This window comes from Scyliorhinus canicula, chromosome 16 (genome assembly GCF_902713615.1).
Source record: "Scyliorhinus canicula chromosome 16, sScyCan1.1, whole genome shotgun sequence".
Lineage (NCBI taxonomy): Eukaryota > Metazoa > Chordata > Chondrichthyes > Carcharhiniformes > Scyliorhinidae > Scyliorhinus > Scyliorhinus canicula.
Genome location: NC_052161.1, coordinates 62,857,902 through 62,881,866, shown reverse-complemented (window position 1 = coordinate 62,881,866; position 23,965 = coordinate 62,857,902). Strand labels below are relative to the sequence as shown.

Genomic DNA, 23,965 nt, shown 5'->3' with positions numbered 1-23,965 from the left:
CATTGCTGGCACCATCTCCTGCACCCCTAGCCTCTAGGACTCCTCCAAGCGGCTATGGATCTGCTGGAGTGACGCTGACATCCCTCTCTGAACATCCAGGTTGGTCTCCATCAGCTCCGGGGGCCTCTGTAGCACAGGCTCAGCATCAGGCTGGGACCCACCTGGGTCCTGGGATCCAGCAGACCTCGGACTGCTGTCTCGCCTGGGGGTTCCTGCCTCCACCTGATGTACATCATCAGTGGTGTGGTGCTCACCAGATTGTGCCCCAGAAGCCTATCCACTAACATGTCCGACCGATGTGTGTGTGTATCTGCACAGGTGGAGGGTGGGGATGACAGCTGTGCCGTGATTACGGTTGCATCCTCTGAGCTCTCCTCTGAGGTGTTCTCCTCGGAGTCAGGAGAATCGGCATGTGGTCAGTGGGAGGGATGGGTCAGTCAGTAAGGCAATCACGACTCACATTTGAGATGTCCTCCAGGTGGGGCCCAGTGGTTCCTCACCTCTGCAGCATTCGCCAGCCCCCCGCGTGGGTGACCGATCTGGCCTCGGCCACACCAGTAACTTACAAGGCCCGCTCCTCGAAGGTGAGGATTCTTAAGTCTGGCACCCCTCCGCCAGTCTGGGCTCTCTCCTGACGATTATGTGAGAGCTTTTCCTGAGGAGACACAGGGCATCGTTAGCCACATGTGTGGTGCACAGTGGTGGGAGAGGGGATGTGAAGGAGGGTTGGGGGGCTGTTGGGGGTGGTGGAGGGAGGTCTGGTGGTTGCATGGGGTGTTGAGACGTGGTGCTCCTGGCGGGGGTGGGGGGTCTACTCACTTCAGCTGCTCGGTGTAGATCGTTGACCTTTTTCTGCCACTGAAGGCCAGTCCCCCTGGTCACGCTCCCCGAGCTGACAGCAGCAGGCACCTCTGGCAGCTCTGGCTGGTTGGCTGACTCTCTGGGACCCTCGGGGGAACAGGACAGTCCTCCTGACCTCCACTGCATATAGGAGCCTCCCCAGGCCAGCATCTCTAAATCTTGGGGCCGGTCGCCTGGGAGCCATTGTTGCAATCTGGCTGGGGTTGGCTGAGCAAGTGCAGCTTAAGTGCTACTCGACCTGCTGCAGGGGGCTGGCGAATTAGCTGGCGAGCCTTCATTTGCGATGAGAAGCCCGTGAGGCCTCGTTAAGTGAACCAATTAACGTTGAATTGCATTGCCGGCCGCACTGCGCTGAGCGCCATGAAGCTCACAGTAATTACCGCTCAGTACTAGACTTCGAAACCTTTCCGGAGCATTGCACCCTTAGTCTCAGGAACACAGAGTACTGCCGGTGGGGTCTCCCATTTAAGTCTGAGATGAGGAGAATCTTTTTTTCTCTAAGGGTCATTAGTGTCTGGAATTCTCATTCTCAGAGAACAGTGGAGGTTGGGTCATTGAATATTAAGGCCAAATTCTATATAATCTTGATTGAAGAATCTTGATCCCTGGAATGGAGAGCTTGTCGTATGAGGGATGGTTGCGGTCTCTGGGTCTGTACTCGTTGGAGTTTAGCAGGATGAGGGGGGATCTTATTGAAACTTACAGGAACCTTACTGCATGACCTGGATAGTGGACTGGAGAGAATGTTTCCACTTGTTGGAAAAACTAGAAACAGAGTACACAATCCCAGACTAAAGGGACGATCCTTTAAAACGGAGATGAGGACGAACTTCTTCAGCCAGAGGGTGGAGAATCTGTGGAACTCTTTTCCGCAGAAGGCTGTGGAGGCCAAATCACTGAGAGTCTTTAAACAGAGATAGATAGGTTTTTGATTAATAAGGGGATCAGGGGTTATGGGGAGAAGGCAGGAGAATGAGGATGAGGAAAATATCAGCCATGATTGAATGGCGGAACAGACTCGATGGGCCGAGTGGCCTAATTCTGCTCCTATGTCTTATGGTTTAAGAGGAAGTCAAAGGTTACAGGAGGTAAACAGGAGAGGGAGGGTTGAGCTTACAATCCGATCAGTGTCATCTTATCAAACGCTGGAACAGGCTCAAAGGGCCAGATGGTCTACTGCTCATAATTAATATGTTCATATTGACCGTGCTCAATTTTTCTGCCTTACCTCTTAACCTGACCCTATCAGCCTCCTTGGCCAGGGTACAAATGTAAGGTATTGTTGATGCTTCATCTACCTTCGATTTCTTGACTATTCCAAGTTAACATTGTTCCAGAGGTAGAGGTGAATAAGTAGCTATTTGGTATTTTTTAAAATTGGTGTATTTGCTGATAGAGATAAAGGGTGAGAAATTCAATTCTGTCAATTGGTGCCGAAACATAAGGGGCGCGATCTAATGGCAGTAACTCTCATTATGCCTCGTGAGATCCAACAGGATTTCACGAGGCGTCACAATCTGGATCCCATCCACCCGAATTTGCATGACAGAATATGTCTGCGCCGGATCTACCCAGCACCCGGTACCGAATCCCCTTGCCTCGGAGTCTCCAAGCCAGTGCCGTCTAGCACTAGCCTCCACATATGAGGGCCAGGCATACTGCCACTGGGGAGGCTCCCGTTTGATCAGAAGCCGCAGGGTGGTTGGCCTCTGGGCAGGGTGGTACCCTGGCACTGCTGATGCCACCTTAACACTGCCAGCCTGCTACCCTGACAGTGTCATCTGGACATCCTGGCAGTGCCACCCTGGCACATCAGTGGTGCCCAGCTAGCACTGACAGGCTGGCAGGGGCACTGCTTAGGTGGCATCTTGCCCATGCCAGGAATTGGGTCCTGGGGTGCCCTGCCCTTATGAGGTGGGGTGAGGGGTCTCAAGGACCTCCTAATCAGTATGTTGGGGCATTGTGGGGGTCGCTGTGGGAGGTCACGAGATCGGGGCTTCATTTAAAAATGGCACCCTGATCTCTTCCTGCACTAACGAGCTGAGGTGCTCCATGCAGGAAATGACCCCGTTTAATGGCGGGGTCGTTCTCGCTGCTCCAGGCACCAGGAAGCACCACGTTAAACGCGCTCGACACTGGACTCTTTGAGTTTTTCTGTTAAATCGCACCCAAGATATACTGTTTGCAAATTAATCTCCATTTTGCAATATTTTGCCACTGGAATGTTTGCGAGATGTAAACGTTAAATATATGAGGGTTTTTTTCATTTAGGGTGAGTGTTCCCATTAAAGCTGATGTAATAGCATAAAATATTGATGCCTAGTTAAAATTGCTCCGTTTTACATGTTGTACTTATGAACTGAATTACTCAAAAGAGAAACGTAGTCAAGAAGTAATAGCCTGATGTGAGAATTATTGTTTCATGACAGAAATGCTAATTTAATTCCTTTAAATCTTCACCTGTTGAAATAGGTGTCACTTGTTACAGCTTATTATTATTTTGCCCTATTAGTTGTCACGAAAAGAGCTCAACTTACAGTAATGGGGTATGACCTAGATCTTATAATGCTCAAATTAACAAAATATGAACCACAGCAGGCATGAACTTTAGAATTCAAAGACAATGGCACAGTGTAAGATTAAACTTTCTTAATTACTTAAGTAATAGCCTCCATTCACACAGTACTTTTGTGAAAACTACCATAAGTTTGTTGTGCAGTTTCCAGAGACTCTCGAATGAATGCCTTTTCTTTGTTCTTAGTTTGAAGTGCTGCTTCTTTGACCAATATATTGTTCCCCAGCTGCACCTTCTCAAATTTCTGAAATTATCGCAACGATATCAAGCTCCTCTTTCTTATTGAAAATGTGAATCCTATCATTTACTTACCTCTTTTATTTCTACTGTTTCACTCTTGTTTGGCACCGTTTCCATCAGTGTGCTGTCTACAGCTGGAGATTGGGATAAAAGGCAATCGTGTGGTATGAGGAACAACACTGAGCAGAACAATTACTGAATAAATTATCAGTATTTCTGAGTTACAAACAGTGACTCAGAAATCAAATGAAGTGACAATAGTTACCATTGCAGTACAACAACAGCATTTTGGGTTTATACAGCATTTTTAATCCAGCCAAATGTCCCATAGCATTTCACAAGCCAATAGCGAAGACTTAGGTAAGCATTAGGGCAGGTGGTCAAAATCTTGTTAAATATGTACGTTTTAAGGAGTGTCTTAAACATAGAACATAGAACAGTACAGCACAGAACAGGCCCTTCGGCCCTCGATGTTGTGCCGAGCAATGATCACCCTACTTTAAACCCACGTAACCCGTATAGAACATAGAACATAGAACAGTACAGCACAGAACAGGCCCTTCGGCCCTCAATGTTGTGCCGAGCCATGATCACCCTACTCAAACCCACATATCCACCCTGTACCCGTAACCCAACAACCCCCCCCCCCTTAACCTTACATTTATTAGGACACTACGGGCAATTTAGCATGGCCAATCCACCTAACCCGCACATCTTTGGACTGTGGGAGGAAACCGGAGCACCCGGAGGAAACCCACGCTCCGTACACTCCGTATACCCGTAACCCAACAATCCCCCCATTAACCTTACACTACGGGCAATTTAGCATGGCCAATCCACCTAACCCTAAAGCAGACAAGAAAGCTAGTAAGACAGAGAAGTTTTAAGAAGGGAATTCCAGAAATCAGGATCCAGGAAGCTGACCCCATCAAAAGAATCTGGGGATGCACAAGAGACGAGAATCGGAGGAGTGCTGAGATCTTGGAAATTGGTAGATCTGTGTTCACTCTGCAAATACTTCAAAGCAAAAGACACTTAGGTATTTTTGCATCCTGTGTCCAGATAGCAGACTGACCGTGGCAAATAAGAGTTGACTATAGCCATTGATTCTGGATGCCACATTTCATCTCTGGTGGAAATTAATTCAATCAAATGTAACGTGACACGTTTGCCTGCAGAACAATGTTGACTGGACTGGTAAAAGTCCAGGGACCTGCCCTTAAATCATGTGAAAAACCAAATGATCAGAAGCTTGAAGTCACACAAACATAACCACTGAGCAACTAAACATCTACATGGTATACTCGATGTGGCTGTACAATTTTTGTGGGGTACAAGCTTTCATTTTATTTTGTCGTTTAAAAAAAACAAACATAGCTGTCCTATCACCAGCACCCCCTGCTCTCTGCTATTTTCTGGAGTGAATTACAAAAAGCATATTGGTTAGCACTGTTGCTTCACCACGCCAGGGACCCGGGTCCGATTCTTGGCTTGCATCACTGTCTGTGCAGAGTCTGCACATTTTCCCCGTGTCGGCGTGAGTTTTCTCCGGATTCCTCCCACAAGGCCCGAAAGGTGTGCTTGTTAGGTGAATTGGACATTCTGAATTCTCCCTCGGTGTACCCGAACAGGCACCGGAGTGTGGCGACTAGGCGATTTTCACAGTAACTTCATTGCAGTGTTAATGTAAGCCTACTTATGACACTAATAAAGATTATCATTATGAGACTGTATTAATTAAGATATTCTGGCATCACAAACTCTGTCTCATTCAAATATGAAACAAGAGGATTACGACAGACAATGCAGTGTCTTAGTTATTCATCAATTGCAGACGAGAAATGTCAATAAATTGTAAAACTTACAAAAATCTATTGAAAAATATTTTTACTTTTGCTATTTATTTGAATACTTATCTTGCTAATACTTCTATCATTCAATGTGAATAGAATTATGGTACCTTTGGCTATAGTATTTTTTGTGCATTCCTATAGCGCCTTTCACATACCCAAAGTCCAATTCACACCAGTGAATTACTATTGAAGCCTACTTACTGTTGCTTTGCAGGAAAATAGGCAGACTTTTTCTGCACAGCAAGGTCTCATTCAAAACCCATGAAAACAAACTTGTAGTAAAAGTGGGCACTGGACCACACAGGAATTCAGAATGACACCCTCCTCCATTATTATGTTGCACTTTGAACCACATTCTATGCAGAACGTGAATCCAAGCTTTAATTTTCCTAGTTCTGTTGCAGTATAAATTTAGAGAAACACCAGGAACATAGAACACACATAGAACATACAGTGCAGAAGGAGGCCATTTGGCTCATCGAGTCTGCACCGACCCACTTACGCCCTAATTTCCACCCCTACCCGTAACCCAACAACCGTTCCTAACCTTTTTGGTTACTAAGGGCAATTTATCATGGCCAATCCACCTAACCTACACAACTTTGGGCTGTGGGAGGAAACCGGAGCACCCGGAGGGAACCCACGCAGACACGTGAGGGAAAGTGCAAACTCCGCATAGACTCTGCCCCAGCGGGGAATCAAACCTGGGATCCTGGCGCTGTGAAGCCACAGTGCTATCCACTTGTGCTACCGTGCTGCCCACGAAGTGGAAGTGGAATTTATTAGAAGAACTCGAGCTGCAAACTAATTTCGCCCTTGGTTGAGATTATTTTGATGTCCACTGTTTATAGATTATGATTTGATTCTAGAATGCAGCAGCCTAAAAGTAAGGCTTTAATTATTGCATTGTGGCAATGCACTGATGCATGAGTTAGGAATTAGCATAAAAACACAATATAAATCCCTGTACATGTTATTGAAAGACTTGTTTTTGTGAATGAATCACACAATTAACCAGAAGCTATTGCTTTCGAATGGATTACGCTACAACGAATTACTGCCAGCGCAAGCGTGACTAAATGGTGCCATAGGATAGGATTAACTTGTCGGCATCTTTTGTCCAACATTGGAAAAGTTTTGCACTTGCCTATAACTTTCATTTCCTTTTTTTTCTTCCTTTTTTTTAAAATTTAGAGTACCCAATTCTTTTTTTCCAATTAAGGGGCAATTTAGTGTGGCCAATCCACCTAACCTACACATCATTAGGTTGTGGGGGTGAAACCCAGTCAGAGATGGGGAGAATATGCAAACTCCACACAGACAGTGACCGGGGGGCCGGGATCGAATCCGGGTCCTCAGCGCCGTAGGCAACAGTGCTAACCACTGGACCACCGTGCCACCTATAGCTTTCATTTACAACTGACAAGATAACAATCATATAATTTATCTTTATAAGAACGTGAACTAAAATCAAATCAGCAAATACACCAGGATAACTGTCTGTGAGAATAGAGGTGGGGATGAAGTCTTGTCAGGCTCGCCACATCATCATTTGACTCAATGTTGACTTGTCCACAATATCCGCGATGAAACTCTTGTAACTCCCAATTAAACTACACTAACATTCTTCTGTTGTTCACTACATGGCAAATTAATTCTAACTCAGAAAGGAGAGCTATTGAAGGTTTAATATTTGCATGTTGCTTGCACCAAACTTGGTAATCATCCATTGTTTCTTTTATAGAGAAATACAGCACAGAACAGGCCCTTCGGCCCACGATGTTGCGCCGAACTTTTGTCCTAGGTTAATCATAGAATTTTGGACAATTTGTCATGGCCAATCCACCCAACCTGCACATCTTTGGACTGTGGGAGGAAACCGGAGTACCCGGAGGAAACCCACGCAGTCACGGGGAGGATGTGCAGACTCCACACAGACAGTGACCCAAGTCGAAATCGAACCTGGGACCCTGGAGCTGTGAAGCAATTGTGCTATCCACAATGCTACCGTGCTGCCCTTAAGAAGTTAACCTACACTCCCTTATTCTACCCTAATCCAAGTACCTATCCAATAGCTGCTTGAAGGTCCATAAATTTTCCGACTCAACTACTACCACAGGCAGTGCATTCCATGCCCCCACTACTCTCTGGGTAAAGAACCTACCTCTGACATCCCCTCTATATCTTCCACCATTTATCTTAAATTTATGTCCCCTTGTAATGGTGTGTTCCACCCGGGGAAAAAGTCTCTGACTGTCTACTCTATCTATTCCCCTGATCATCTTATAAACCTCTATCAAGTCACCCCTCATCCTTCTCCGTTCTAATGAGAAAAGGCCTAGCACCCTCAATCTTTCCTCGTATGACCTACTCTCCATTCCAGGCAACATCCTGGTAAATCTCCTTTGCACCTTTTCCAAAGCTTCCACATCCTTCCTAAAATGAGGTGACCAGAACTGCACACAGTACTCCAAATGTGGCCTGACCAAGGTTTTGTACAGCTGCATCATCACCTCACGGCTCTTAAATTCAATCCCTCTGCTAATGAACGCTAGCACACCATAGGCCTTCTTCACAGCTCTATCCACTTGAGTGGCAACTTTCAAAGAACAATGAACATAGACCCCAAGATCTCTCTGCTCCACATTGCCAAGAACCCTACCATTAACCCTGTATTCCGCATTCAGATTTGTCCTTCCAAAATGGACAACCTCACACTTGTCAGGGTTAAACTCCATCTGCCACTTCTCAGCCCAGCTCTGCATTCTATCTATGTCTCTTTGAAGCCGACAACACTATCCACAACTCCACCAATCTTCGTATCATCTGCAAATTTACTGACCCACCCTTCAACTCCCTCATCCAAGTCGTTAATGAAAATCACAAACAGCAGAGGACCCAGAACTGATCCCTGCGGTACGCCACTGATAACTGGGCTCCAGGCTGAATATTTGCCATCCACCACAACTCTCTGTCTTCTATCGGTTAGCCAGTTTGTTATCCAACTGGCCAAATTTCCCACTATCCCATGCTTCCTTACTTTCTGCATAAGCCTACCATGGGGAACCTTATCAAATGCCTTACTAAAATCCATGTACACTACATCCACTGCTTTACCTTCATCCACATGCTTGGTCACCTCCTCAAAGAATTCAATAAGACTTGTAAGGCAAGACCTACCCCTCACAAATCCGTGCTGACTATCCCTAATCAAGCAATGCCTTTCCAGATGCTCAGAAATCCTATCCCTCAGTACCCTTTCCATTACTTTGCCTACCACCGAAGTAAGACTAACTGGCCTGTAATTCCCAGGGTTATCCCTATTTCCTTTTTTGAACAGGGGCACGACATTCGCCACTCTCCAATCCTCTGGTACCACCCCTGTTGACAGCGAGGACGAAAAGATCATTGCCAACGGCTCTGCAATTTCATTTCTTGCTTCCCATAGAATCCTTGGATATATCCCGTCAGGCCCGGGGGACTTGTCTATCCTCAAGTTTTTCAAAACGCGCAACACATCTTCCTTCCTGACAAGTATCTCCTCAAGCTTATCAGTCTGCTTCACGCTGTCCTCTCCAACAATATGGCCCCTCTCATTTGTAAATACTGAAGAAAAATACTTGTTCAAGACCTCTCCTATCTCTTCAGACTCAATACACAATCTCCCGCTACTGTCCTTAATCGGACCTACTCTCACTCTAGTCATTCTCATATTTCTCACGTATGTGTAAAAGGCCTTGGGGTTTTCCTTGATCCTACCCGCCAAAGATTTTTCATGCCCTCTCCTAGCTCTCCTAATCCCTTTCTTCAGTTCCGTCCTGGCTATCTTGTATCCCTCAAGCGCCCTGGCTGAACCTTGTTTCCTCAGCCTTACATAAGTATCCTTCTTCCTCTTAACAAGACATTCAACCTCTCTTGTCAACCATGGTTCCCTCACTCGACCATCTCTTCCCTGCCTGACAGGGACATACATATCAAAGACACGCAGTACCTGATCCTTGAACAAGTTCCACATTTCACTTGTGTCCTTCCCTGACAGCCTATGTTCCCAACTTCTGCACTTCAATTCTTGTCTGACAGCATTGTATTTACCCTTCCCCCAATTATAAACCTTGCCCTGTTGCTCGCACCTATCCCTCTCCATTACTAAAGTGAAAGTCACAGAATTGTGGTCACTACATCCAAAATGCTCCCCCACTAACAAATCTATCACCTGCCCTGGTTCATTACCAAGTACTAAATCCAATATGGCCTCCCCTCTGGTCGGACAATCTACATACTGTGTTAGAAAAGCTTCCTGGACACACTGCACAAACACTACCCCATCCAAACTATTTGATCTAAAGAGTTTCCACTCAATGTTTGGGAAGTTGAAGTCGCCCATGACTACTACCCTGTGACTTCTGCACCTTTCCAGAATCTGTTTCCCAATCTGTTCCTCCACATCTCTGCTGCTATTGGGGGGCCTATAGAACACTCCCAACAAGGTGACTGCTCCTTTCCTATTTCTAACTTCAACCCATATTACCTCAGTAGGCAGATCCCCCTCGAACTGCCTTTCTGCAGCTGTTATACTATCTCTAATTAACAATGCCACCCCCCCCCCCCCCCCCCACCTCTTTTACCACCCTCCCTAATCTTGTTGACACATCTATAACCAGGGACCTCCAACAACCATTTCTGGCCCTCTTCTATCCAAGTTTCCGTGATGGCCACCACATCGTAGTCCCAAGTACCGATCCATGCCTTAAGTTCACCCACCTTATTCCTGATGCTTCTTGCATTAAAGTATACACACTTCAACCCATCTCCTTGCCTGCAAGTACTCTCCTTTGTCATTGTTACCTTCCCCACTGCATCACTACGTGCTTTGGCGTCCTGACTATCGTCTACCTTAGTTGCTGGACTACAGATCCGGTTCCCATTCCCCTGCCAAATTAGTTTAAACCCTCCCGAAGAGTACTAGAAAACCTCCCCCCCAGGATATTGGTGCCCCTCTGGTTCAGATGCAACCCGTCCTGCTTGTACAGGTCCCACCTTCCCCAGAATGCGCTCCAATTATCCAAATACCTGAAGCCCTCCCTCCTACACCATTCCTGCAGCCACGTGTTCAACTGCACTCTCTCCCTATTCCTAGCCTCGCTATCACGTGGCACCGGCAACAAACCAGAGATGACAACTCTGTCTGTCCTGGCCCTTAACTTCCAGCCTAACTCCCTAAACTTGTTTATTACCTCCACACCCTTTTTCCTACCTACATCGTTGGTACCAATGTGCACCACGACTTCTGGCTGCTCACCCTCCCCCTTCAGGATCCTGAAGACACGATCAGAGACATCCCTGGCCCTGGCACCCGGGAGGCAACATACCTTTCGGGAGTCTCGCTCGCGACCACAGAATCTCCTATCTATTCCCCTAACCATTGAATCTCCTATTACTATTGCTTTTCTATGCTCCCCCTTCCCTTCTGAGCCCCAGAGCCAGACTCAGTGCCAGAGACCTGGCCGCTGGGGCCTTCCCCCGGTAGGTCATCCCCCCCAACAGCATCCAAAACGGTATACTTGTTTTGAAGGGGAATGGCCACGAGGGATCCCTGCACTGTCTGCCTGTTAGTTTTCTTTCCCCTGACTGTAACCCAGCTACTCTTGTCCAGTACCTTTGGTGTGGCTACCTCCCTGTAACTCTTCTCTATGACCCCCTCTGCCTCCCGGATGATCCGAAGTTCATCCAGCTCCAGCTCCAGTACCTTAACACGGTCTCTGAGGAGCTGGAGTTGGGTGCACTTCCCGCAGGTATAGTCAGCGGGGACACCAGTGGTATCCCTCACCACCCACATCCTACAGGAGGAGCATGCAACTGCCCTAGCCTCCATCCCCTCTTACTTTACAGAATTAGCTGCCCTGTGGACCAACTGGACCTCCGCCCTCCGGCTCTGCTCCCAGTCAGCTGTACTCTAAACTCCTGGCTCCCTTCACGCTCTTTGATAAATATAGGAAATTAAATGAAAGGAGTACCTTACTCCCTCCTCACCTAACTCCCTCAGTCACCAAACTCTCACTGTAGCACTCAAATGCCACAAGCTCAGCACTCCCTCAGTCACCAAACTCTCACTGTAGCACTCAAATGCCACAAGCTCAGCACTCCCTCAGTCACCAAACTCTCACTGTAGCACTCAAATGCCACAAGCTCAGCACTCAGTGCAAACAAAGTCTGCACTGTATCTAGCCCCTATTTATACTGTGACTCTAGCTTCTAAAAACTGGCTTAATGCAATTAACTAATTAACAAGCTCCAGCTGCAAGTAAGTCCAAGTAGAACCTTGTTTAAAGCTGATTCAAAATTCACCTTCTTATAGACCAAACAGCAACTTTTAAGTTAATTAACTAAATAAAAGAAATACTAGACTTTAAATAACCCTTATACTCCCTCAGTCACCAAACTCTCACTGTAGCACTCAAATGCCACAAGCTCAGCACTCAGTGCAAACCTGTTTTGTACCAGTTTGCAGGCTAAAGTTTAATAAACAAACATATGAGAATAGCAACTTCTAATGAACCACATCCTGTTTTTTGTTAATCGACTCGGACAAGTTTAAACAAACAAAAGTTCTCAATCGTTCTTTTCCCGGTATTATCCATTAAAAGACAGTACAAAGTGTGATTCATTCATTTATTTAGGGATATGTGGGCATCTTTACTTTCTTATTGTAGTTCTTTGGTTGCCTGGTCAAATGCCTTGTCATAAAATTGCCAACACATAACATTTTCTATTCTTGCAGGAAATTCAGAAATCCACCAATGTGGTCTATCAATCCCATCACGTTAGTCGAAGCAAGAGAGGCCAAATTGTTGGCACTCGTAGTGGGTTCCGTGGCTGCACTGTCTGGCTGACAGGTAACATGCTATCGAAGATTATTTACAATTGCATGTCAATTCACCAACATGACCATGATATGGATATCACATACTTCACCCCAGAACCTTTTCATTAATCCCATCGTTTCCACAGACAATAAGTAAAATTCTCTTCCAATAGGTTTCAACTTGCAAGTGCAGTACTGTTTCTGCTCCTGCAACTGGAGCTAACCGCAGCAGCAGAATTGGCAAGGGTGGGTGGGTTGCAGCCAATCTCCGATTGCAGCAGAAGTGGGAATCAAATTAATAGAGAGGGGAAAGCTGCCATGGGCAATGGCGCTGGTATCATTGGCTTTCACAGTGGGCGTGTGAGGCAATACAGAAGCTGTGTTCCTCTTTAGACCTTTTAGGAATTTTAGGAAGTTCATTCCAACTTAACTGACATCGATATTTTCTATTCAGGTCTTTCAGGCGCTGGAAAGACCACAATTGGATTTGCATTGGAGGAGTACTTGGTAACCTATGGTATTCCTTGCTACTCTTTGGATGGAGATAATATCAGACAAGGGCTCAACAAAAACCTGGGTTTCACCTCTGAGGATCGTGAGGAGAATATCCGGCGTATTGCTGAGGTGGCCAAATTGTTTGCAGATGCTGGCCTAGTCTGTATCACTAGTTTTATTTCTCCATTTGCAAAGGTAAGTTAATTACAAAGAAGGAACTGACTTGTTCCACTTTATAAATTCATTCCAGCCTCCAATCTAGCTAGGTGGCTGAATGATCTAAAGTATTGACCGTCATCCTCTTTAAAGAACCTCAAATTCAACGTAGGTGCATTAAACTGTGACTGACTTGAATTTCAACCCTGACTATCTGGTTTCCTTGATTGGTGCTCTATAGAACCAAATGGCATCTTCCTGTAATCTTTCCTTCAGCCTCAAAAAAGATTCACATATTTTCGAAATATTTTAACCAATGATGGGCTTATCCATTTCATTGATCCATACAGTCCGAATTGTATATTTGATAAATGACTGTTTGTAGGTAGGGAATTGTTTGACAGATGAGCAAATGATTGTCAGTTTAAAAAAACCTACTGCCCAAAGCTCTCGCCAGCAGATGCAGGAAGAAGCAATTTGATCATCAAAACATTACTCTCCAAGGTTCCAGACAAGGTCATTTAAGAGACCGACAATTTATTCTAGGATTTTATTACAGTGCTCACTGAAATGCCATTTTAATTATTAAAATATTTGCTATTTCCCACTGTGTTACAGTGAAAAGATGAGGACATGAATAAAATACACCCAACGCGATTATTCCGGACAATGTTTTTAACTGGTTTCAGTTGCTTCAGTATTTTGTGAATAAGACATGTTTTATCAAAGACCATTTAAATTATCTATTAGAAATACTGAAAAATCGATATGATCCCAAACCATGAAGTCCAATTAAAACAGCATGATCATTTATTTTAGCACTTTGGCTAACTGGGTCACAAGGTGGAATGATTTAGAGAGGAATTAATGTGTGCCAGTGACCTCCGCCAACCATCACAAACAAACTGTGTTAATTTTGCATGTTCATTTATATCTTTAGGATCGGGAAAAAGCAAGAAAAATTCACGAGATCTCCAAACTTCCGTTTTTTGAAGTCTTTGTCGACGCTCCATTAGATATCTGTGAAAGTCGTGATGTGAAAGGTCTTTATAAGAAGGCTAGAGCAGGAGAGATCAAAGGTATTAATATCACACCATTAGCAAAAGGGTGCTGGTGCTAATGCCAACAACAACATTTTCTCTGATAATGTGAGACCTACCTCAAGCACTAGCTTTCAGGATTGTTGATGGCTATCAGTTAATTGAAGAGATCTTACAAGAGTGTTTGTCTGCGCAGTGAACAAACAGCTCCATTTTGTGCAGTGAAACAATGTTCAGTTGGCATAGCTATCAGTGTGAAGTGTGAGAAAAACCAAAGTCCAGGGGCAGCATTGATAGTTTATTCCTAATCTACAGCATGACCTTGCGGTATCTATGCAAAGAAAATACAGGAACATCAAACAACTGTAGCATAAACTGCACTGATTTAGAACCAGATCCCGCTTCCATCCCTGTAACCACCCTAATCTGCACATCTTTGTACTGTGGGAGGAAATCAGAGCACCCAGCGGAAGCCCATGCAGACACAGAGAGAAAGTGCAAACCCCATACAGACAGTCACCCAATGTCGAATTTGAACCCTGATCCCTGATACTGAGGATTCAGTGCTAACCACTGTGACTCCCTTTGGACTCTTAGCAGGAAGACAATGTAAATCTTAGATAATTATCTGAGGAAAAAGCTCTTCTATTTTGTTTCAGTTTTAATTGTCCTAAGGGCCCAAATTGCCTCTTTTATACCACTGCTGTGATGCACAGTCATGAATTCCCAAATTAAAATGTTTTCATAATTTTGAATTGCCGGACAGATTCAACCCAACTGGCCTGTTTTGATGTTTATGCTTCATGTGCCTCCACCCTTCCTATTTCATCTTGGCCTACTTGCATAGCCTTCTTTTCCATTTCTTTAATGTGTGTTCCTAACTTCCCTTTCGGTGGATCTGTTATTCACCTCAACTACTCCCTAGTGCTAGGATATTCCACTGTCTGCGTAAAGAGAATTTTCTTGAATTCCAGTTAGTGGCTGGTTTATATTTAGGATCCCAGGGCAGGATTTCCCACCCCACCACTGGAAAGGTTGGCGGTGCACTCGCCCTCCGCTCTGGATGGCTACCCCGCAGCCATTTTACAATCTGATTGGCCTGCAGCTGTCTGGTACCAGCAGCACTGCTAGGAGTGGTGGCCACTGCTTGGACTGCATCCAGTCCCAGAAAACAAAGGGCCAAGAACTGGGAGAAAGGTATGAAATGATGAGGGTCTCTCAGCACGCCCAGGCCAGGAGCCTTTGAGTGATATGGGAACCGGATGCAAAGGCCAGGCGGGGTTGGGGGTGGGGGGCGCTTCAAGGGAGGCAAACCTTTGGAAAGGCCTCTGATTGGGAAAGGGAGCCTCTGATGGAGGAACCCTCATTCCCTTTCACACCCGAGGTCCAGCAGAGCTAGAAGACTGCGAACCAGAGGTGGTCGCAGAGGATCAAATGGGCTTTGTCAAAGGTAGACAGCTAACATTGAACATCAGGAGCCTGCTGAACGCGATCATGACCCCATCAAGGGACAGAGCACCTGAGGTGATCGTCTTCCTGGACGCAGAAAAGGCCTTCGACAGAGTCGAGTGGACGTACCTTTATAGAGGCGCTGGAGCGGTTCAGGCTCGGAAAAGGATTCACCTCCTTGATGAAGCTCCTGTACAATGCTCCCATGAGCGTACGGACAAACAACACCAGCTCCCAGTACGTCCAGCTGCACAGGGGCACCTGGCAGGGATGCCCGCTGTCGCCACTGCTGTTCCCCCTTGCGATCGAACCATTAGCGATCGCTCTCAGAATGGCAAACAACTGGAGGGGGATCCAAAGAGGAGGCAGAGAGCATAGAGTCGCTCGACACGGATGACATGCTCCTTTACATCTCGGACCCACAAAGCAGCATGGAAAGAATCATTACGCGCCTGAAAGAGTTTGGTGCCTTCTCGGGCTACAAACTCAACATGAGCAAAAGTGAGATTTTCCAGGTGAACCCGCAAGGGGGAGGGGCAGCACTGGTGGGATTGCCGTTTGAACAATCCCAACACAAATCCTGCTACCTGGGGAACCAAATCACTCATGACTGGACAGGGATCCACAAATGAAACCTGACCAGTCTGACAGAGGAAGTCAAAAAGGACATGCAGAAATGGAACACACTCCCACTCTCCCTGACAGACGATCAAAATGAATGTATTGCCCAGATACTGCTTCCTACTGAGATCCATCCCGATCTATATCCCCAGGCGCACTGGACAAATTAACCATGGCATTTGTATTGGGGGGGGGGGGAGAGAATACTAGGATCACAAAGAAGGTCCTACAGAAAACAAAATCCAGGGGAGGGCTAGCCCTCCTAAACCTACAATTCTACCATTGGGCAGCGACAGCAGAAAGAGTGATGGGATGGATAAGGGAGCCAGAGGTTGAGTGGGTGCGTGCGGAGGAGGCCTCCTGCAAGAGGACCTCCCTCTGGGCCCTCGCCACGGCGGCACTCCCATCCCTGCCCATGAAACACTCCAGCAGCCCAGTGGTAATAGTCACCCTCCAGACCTGGAACCAACTACAGCAGCAATTAGGCCTGACCAAATGTCCGACAAACCCCCATCTGCAATAATCACAGATTCACACCGGCACTCACCGACGCCACCTTCAAAAGGTGGACACAGGACGAGGGGACATTGACAGGCAGGGACCTATACACTGACGGTAGGGTCATAACACTGGAAGAACTGATGCAGAGATTCCAACTAGCTAAAGGCAACAAACTCGGATACCTGCAGCTTAAAAACTTCCGACGGAAGGAGACAAGGACATACCCACGACCACCACAACAGACACTATTAGAAGAGCTACTGGACGCAGATATCCTAGGCAGAGGGAACTGTAGTGACATGTGCGAATGACTGCTAGAGAGGGCCGACACCGAACTAGATACGACAAGGAGGAAATGGGAGGAAGACTTGGGGTTCAAAATAGGGTGGGGACTCTGGAGCGAAGCACTGCACAGGGTCAACTCTACCTCCACAGGCGCAGGGCTCGATCTAACGCAGCTAAAAGTGTACATAGAGCCCATTTGACCAGAAACCGAATGAGCAGGTTCACCCCGGAGGTGGAGGATAAATGTGAACGGTGCCAAGGAGGCCCGGCCAACCACGCCCACATGTTCTGGTCTTGCTCCAGACTTGCGGGGTACTGGACAGCCTTTTTCGAGGCAATGTCCAAAGTGGTGGGGACGAGGGTGGAGCTATGCCCAAAAGTGGTGGGGCGCGATTCTCCGCTGCCCACGACGGGTCGGAGAATAGCGGGAGGGCCTAACCGACAATTTTCACGGCCTCCCGCTATTCTCCCCCCCCCCCCCCCTCCGGCCGCCCCCCGACACGAATCGCTGCTCGCCGTTTTTTACGGCGAACAGCGATTCTCCGCAGGCCGATGGGCCGAATACCACGGAGTTTACAGCCGTTTTCACGGCCGCGATCACACCTGCTTTCAGCATTCGTGAAAACGGCCGCAAAGTGCCCGTCCCGGAAAACCATGGCACCGATTAGCATGGTCGCACCACGGCCGTGCCAAGGGTGGCATGGGCCTGCGATCGGTGGGCACCCGCGCACTATTTGTTCTTCCGCCGCCCCGCAGGATCAGTCCGCGGGGCGGCTGAGGGGCATGATGGCCCGAGCATGCGCGGGTTTGAAGTGTCTGCGTGATGATGTCATCCGCGCATGCGTGGGTTGGAGCCGTCCAACCCGCGCATGCACGGCTGATGTCATTGTGCGTGTCAGCCGGCGTGACGCTTGGCACGCGGACTTAGTGACGGTCGCTAAGCCCGCGATGCCATGCTTCACGGGGCCCCGCTGCTAGCCCCGCCCGGGGGGAGTATCAGGTCCCGGGAGGGGGCACGGAGGCTGCCGTGAAACACGGCCAGTTTCACGGCAGTCTTTATAACTCGCCGCATTTGCGGAGAATCGCGCCCGTGGTCTTCGGGGTATCAGACCAGCGAGATCTCTTCATGGGGAGGAGAGCGGATGCCCTTGCCTTTGCCTCCCTGGTCGCCTGCCGCAGAATCTTGCTTGGTTGGCGATCAGCAGCACTACCTAAAGCTGCAGATTGGCTGTTGACTGTCCGACCTATCAGAATTTGTCCAAATTGAGAAAATCAAATTCACCATACGTGGGTTGGAAGAAGGCTTCCACAAAACATGGGAGCCATTCACCCGACTGTTTTTCACATTTATTCTCATAAATAAATAAATAGCCACTAGCCAGGGGGAAATAGCTAGGACAAGATAGAAAGATGAAAGTGAGGGAGGACAGGGGAGTAGGGGGGTGGGGGGGAACAAGGCGAGGTAGTAACACTCAGCAAGATAAAATGGGGAACAGCAGTGAAAAAGGGGGGAAGGGAGGGGGGGTCAAGGAGAAAGGAGCTGGAGGGGGGGTGATAGGGAGGATTGTAGGCTGAGCCAGCCAGACGGCAACAGACTGTAAATAGAGAAACCTAAGAAGGAACCTTTGTGACAGTACAATAAATGAAAATGAACAGCAATATATATAATTTTGAAAATGCCAATAAAAAGATTTTTTAAAAAAAAACAAATATGAAGAGACAGCTAAATTGCCATGGGAACCATCGTCAAAACTGATGCCGTTTTTAACTGACATCCACTCTAGACATTGATTTTATTTTCTCCTAGCCCAGTGGGTCCAATTTCAATTGTAGTTCTCCGACTGTTGCCTTGACTGAGAATAGATAACTCAACACATGGGCCTTTCTGATTTATCTGGTTCTGCACCAGAGTCCTGTTATCCACTGGGCCCTCGGGGAAGTTGAGCAAACAGCCGTATATAATATTGGATACAATGTTTTTGATTGAAACTCTTTCAGATCAATGAAAGACCTGTTAATGCCTAAAGGATCTATACATGCATTTCTTCATGTCCCAGAATAAGGTGGACTGCTTCATTCACCTTATTGTTTTTGCTTGTATAGGATTTACCGGTATTGATTCAGAATACGAGAAGCCTGAAAGTTCAGAGCTGGTGCTGAAAACAAATCTCACATCTGTGAATGAATGCATCCAACAGGTGGTGGAGCTGTTGGAGGAAGGGGTAAGTGAAATGGAGTTTAATGCAGAAAAGTGTGAGGTGATTCATTTTGGAAGGAGTAACAGGAAGACCGAGTACTGGGCTAATGGTTAGATGCTTGGTAGTGAGGATGAGCAGAGAGATCTTGGTGTCCATGTACATAGATCCCTGAAAGTTACCACCCAGGTTGATAGGGTTGTTAAGAAGGTGTACGGTGTGTTAGCTTTTATTGGTAGAGGGATTGCGCTTCGGAGCCATGAGGTCACGTTGCAGCTGTACAAAACTCTGATACGGCCGCATTTGGAGTATTGCGTGCAGTTCTGGTCGCAGCATTATAGGTAGGATGTGGAAGCATTGGAAAGGGTGCAGAGGAGATTTACCAGGATGTTGCCTGGTATGGAGGGAAGATCTTATGAGGAAAGGTTGAGGGACTTGAGGCTGTTTTCGTTAGAGAGAAGGTTAAGAGGTGACTTAATAGAGGCATACAAAATGATCAGAGGATTAGATAGGGTGCACAGTGAGAGCCTTTTTCATCGGATGGTGATGGCTAGCACGAGGGGACATAGCTTTAAATTGAGGGGAGATAGACATAGGACAGATATCAGGGGTAGGTTCTTTACTCAGAGAGTAGTAAGGGTGTGGATTGTCCTGCCTGCAACAGCAGTGGACTCGCCAACATTAAGGGCATTTAAATGGTCATTGGATAAACATATGGATGATAAAGGAATAGTGTAGATGGGCTTCAGAGTGGTTTCACAGGTCGGCGCAACATCGAGGGTCGAAGGCCCTGTACTGCGCTGTAATGTTCCATGTTCTATGAAATGACCCAGCAGAGTTGGAAGTTTTTTACGGCGTTTTTTACGGCGAACAGCAATTCTCCGCAGGCCGATGGGCCGAATACCGCGGAGTTTACGGCCGTTTTCACGGCCGCGATCACACCTGCTTTCAGCGTTCGTGAAAACGGCCGCAAAGTGCCCGTCCCGGAGAACTATGGCACCGATTGGCACGGCCGCACCACGGCCGTGCCAAGGGTGGCATGGGCCTGCGATCGGTGGGCACCAATCGCGGGCAGTGGGCCCGATACCCGCGCACTATTTGTTCTTCCGCCGCCCCGCAGGATCAGTCCACGGGGCGGCTGAGGGGCATGACGGCCCGCGCATGTGCGGGTTTGACACGTCTGCGTGATGACGTCATCTGCGCATGCGCGGTTGACGTCATCGTGCGCGTCAGCCGCCGTGACTCTTGGCGGGCGGAGTTAGCGACGTTCGCTAACTCCGCGTCGCCGTGATTCCCTGGGCCCCGATACTAGCCCCCCCCGGGGGGTAGAATAGGGTCCTGGGACGGAGCTCCGAGGCTGGCGTGAAACACGGCCAGTTTCACGCCAGCCTTCACGGCACGCCGGATTTGCGGAGAATCGCGCCCATTGTGTTTGTGTGTGTGTGTGTGTGTGTGTATAGTGTGTGTGAATAGTGTGTGTGTGTATGTGTGTGAATAGTATGTGTGTGTGAGTGAATAGTTTGTGTGTGTGAATAGTTTGTTTGTGTGTGTGTGTGAATAGTTTGTGTGTGTGTGTGTGAATTGTGTGTGTGTGTATATATAGAGTGTGTGTGTGTGAATAGTGTGTGTGAATATTTTTTTTGAAAAATTTTTATTCTCCTTTTTCACATTTTCATCAAATTTACATTCACCAACAAATAATCAACGGTAACAAATAAAATGTCAGTCTCCTGGCCAACAATTCCTCCCTCCCACCAACCCCCAAACAACCCTCAACATTTTTAATACAAACATCAAAGGAAAGGATTCAGGAATCCACCATCCACCCATACGTAGTCATCAATAACATACGCAGACTGTCCAGAGGACCCGGCTCAAGCCTCACACATACCACCTTCGCAATTACCCTGAACACCTCCCTCCAATACCCCTCCAGCTTTGGACAGGACCAAAACATATGAACGTGCTTTGCACCCCCCTCATCCCCCTGCAACATTCACAAACATCCTCTACCCCCTCAAAGAGTCGGCTTACCCTCGCCTTTGTGAGGTGCCCCCTATACACCACCTTCAGCTGTATCAGCCCCAACCTCGCACACGAAGTTGAGGCATTCACCCTCAGGAACACATCACACCACAACCCCTCCTCCATGACCTCTCTCAACTCTTCCTGCCACTTTGTCTTAAATGTGTGTGTGTGTGTGTGAATATTGTGTGTAAGTTGTGTGTGCGTGTGTATGTTGTGGTTGTGTATATTGTGTGTGCGTATTGTGCATGAGATGTATTGTGTGTGAGTTGTGTGTGTGTGTCCCTTGTGTATATGTGTTGTGGTTGTGTATTTTGTGTGTGTGTGTGTATATGTGTGCGTTTGTGTGCATATTGCATATGTGTGTGTGATTATACACATACACCAGTGTGACATGTTTTCAAATATCCCTCTGCTTTCTTCCTCACCCCCTCATTGCGATAGTTCAGCTGAGATATGACCTTGTGTATTTAAATCATTTTGTTCAAGCACACTATGATGTAATGGTGCCTGAATATATCAATTCACTAGAGGATAGCACTGTAGGTATGAATGAGTTCAGATCTCTTAAAGCAGCCGAGGAACATCTGCACTCCCCAGCATGGGCCTCACGGTAGCATGGTGGTTAGCATCAATGCTTCACAGCTCCAGGGTCCCAGGTTCGATTCCCGGCTGGGTCACTGTCTGTGTGGAGTCTGCACGTCCTCCCCGTGTGTGCGTGGGTTTCCTCCGGGTGCTCCGGTTTCCTCCCACAGTCCAAAGATGTGCGGGTTAGGTGGATTGGCCATGCTAAATTGCCCGTAGTGTAAGGTTAATGGCGGGATTGTTGGGTTACGGGTATACGGGTTACGTGGGTTTAAGTAGGGTGATCATTGCTCGGCACAACATCGAGGGCCGAAGGGCCTGTTCTGTGCTGTACTGTTCTATGTTCTATGGGTGAGATATTGTGACTGCAGCTCAGACCCATGGTGATATGAGTGAGTGGTGATCTATAAGTGCATTGTGGAACAGCAGGTGCTGCGGTTGTGACATTGGTTAGGGCCCCTTTGCAGGTTATTGGATCTGACTGTCAGCCGTGAGCAGCGTGATTAGCAACATTAGATGGACTGACTGCTAGAATTGGAACATATTTGGAACCCACCCTGAAAAGAGAATTAATTATGTGTCACATTCTGACATTCTGGGAGGCAGGCCAGCAGAGTATGGAACTAATGTATTTATTGTTACTCTAAGGGCATTGTTCCCCCTGCCGCCAATGAAGAAGTGAAGGAACTCTTTGTCCTTGAAAACAAGTTGGACTTGGCATGTGCAGCCGCCCAAGTTCTGCCCACACTGCAGATAACTCAGGTAACATTTTTTATTATATTCTTAAAATTATTTTCTTAGGTGACACTGTGATTAGACAAAAACAGTCAACGTTTTACACAGTTGTACATTATTGAACAATTCTTGATGCCCAATGCCTTCAGATTATAATGCTAACAAGAAGGAGCCATGCTTCTTTCAACCAGCTCTTTCGCATCAGTGATTAGTTGTTCTTTAAATATATTGTCTGCCGATTTGAAGCATTTCCAGGCACAGGAATGTATCACCTACTCCAGAGCAATTAGATTTAAGACATGCAGTTTGTTGAACAAAAACATTGTGGAGAGTATAGCCATGCCCTTTTTTTCTTCAATCATGGGATGTGGGCATTATTGGCAAGGCAAGTGTCCCTAATTTCCCTTGATAAGGTGGTGAGTCCCTTCTTAAACTACTGGAGTCCATGTGGTGTCGATACACCCCCAGTGCGGTTAGGAAGGGAGTTCCAGGATCTTTGTCTCGTGAATGAATTTTTAAAAAAATAAACCTAAATGTAGTCCAAGTCTTGTTCAATGCAGACACGGAACACCACATCGTCTGAGGAGTTGCAAATGGAACTGAATAATGTACAGTCATGAGTCAGCATCCCCACTTCTGATGTAATGATGGGGGGACGTTCGTTGATGAGACTGTTGAGGAGTATTGGGCTTGGGTAGCCTACTCTGAGGAACTCTGAGTACAATGGCCTGTGACACAGCTTATTGGCTCCACAACTTGAGGATGTGTCACTTGAGGGGTATTATTGACACTTGGGTCTAGCTTTGTGAATTTGGAAACAGGGAGACTCTGCGGCTGTCCTCTTACCAGTGATTTACATAAAATCCTAAGGGAGCAATAGCCAGTGGATAACTGTTAACACAGCCAGATAGAAATAAGCCCTTTACCCAACAGAATATTCCTTCAAAGTTAATAAACGTAAAATCATTGGCAGAATTTACAATAAACACTTCACTCCTAACTCCTGAAGACGAACACCTTGTCTGCAAAAATAACTGGAAGTTAATCATGTTCTTTCAATTTCGATTTAAAAAGAGTGAGAGCTGAGAGTCAGTGTAGAGATTTAAAAAGAGCGGGAGCGGAGAGTCAGAGCGGAGCTGGATTCTGAGCTTTGGGCGCTGCAACATATCAGGGAGAGGACGATGTACCTGGACACTTGTATTTCAGGAGGCAGTCACACCCCTTAGACTAACTAAATTGAATTAAGTGGTCAGGGTCAACAGAGTTTGGCCTCAAGTGAGGTACCTTCGTCCTTAAACAGGGGTGTTATATTAACCATTTTCCAATCTTCCTGGGCTCTCCCTGCCTTCAGATTCCTGAAAGATCACCATCAATGCCTCCACAATCTCTGATCTTTCCGGAATCTGAAGGCAGGGAGGGCCCCAGAAGATTGGAAAATGGTTAATGTAATACCCCTGTTTTAAGGAGGGAGGGAGGCAGAAGACAGG

At 46.9% G+C, this 23,965-nt stretch overlaps 1 protein-coding gene across 2 annotated transcripts in view; it reads left to right on the top strand.

Annotated features, from left to right (window-relative positions):
* Positions 1-23,965, top strand: part of papss2b (3'-phosphoadenosine 5'-phosphosulfate synthase 2b) — a 100,888-nt gene that overhangs the window by 26,096 nt on the left and 50,827 nt on the right. For both annotated transcript variants that reach the window (XM_038822075.1, XM_038822076.1), the window contains 5 exons: positions 12,308-12,422; positions 12,846-13,081; positions 13,983-14,121; positions 19,042-19,160; positions 22,392-22,505. In XM_038822075.1, the coding sequence (XP_038678003.1) occupies positions 12,308-12,422; positions 12,846-13,081; positions 13,983-14,121; positions 19,042-19,160; positions 22,392-22,505 (723 nt within the window). The remainder of the gene's footprint in view (positions 1-12,307; positions 12,423-12,845; positions 13,082-13,982; positions 14,122-19,041; positions 19,161-22,391; positions 22,506-23,965) is intronic.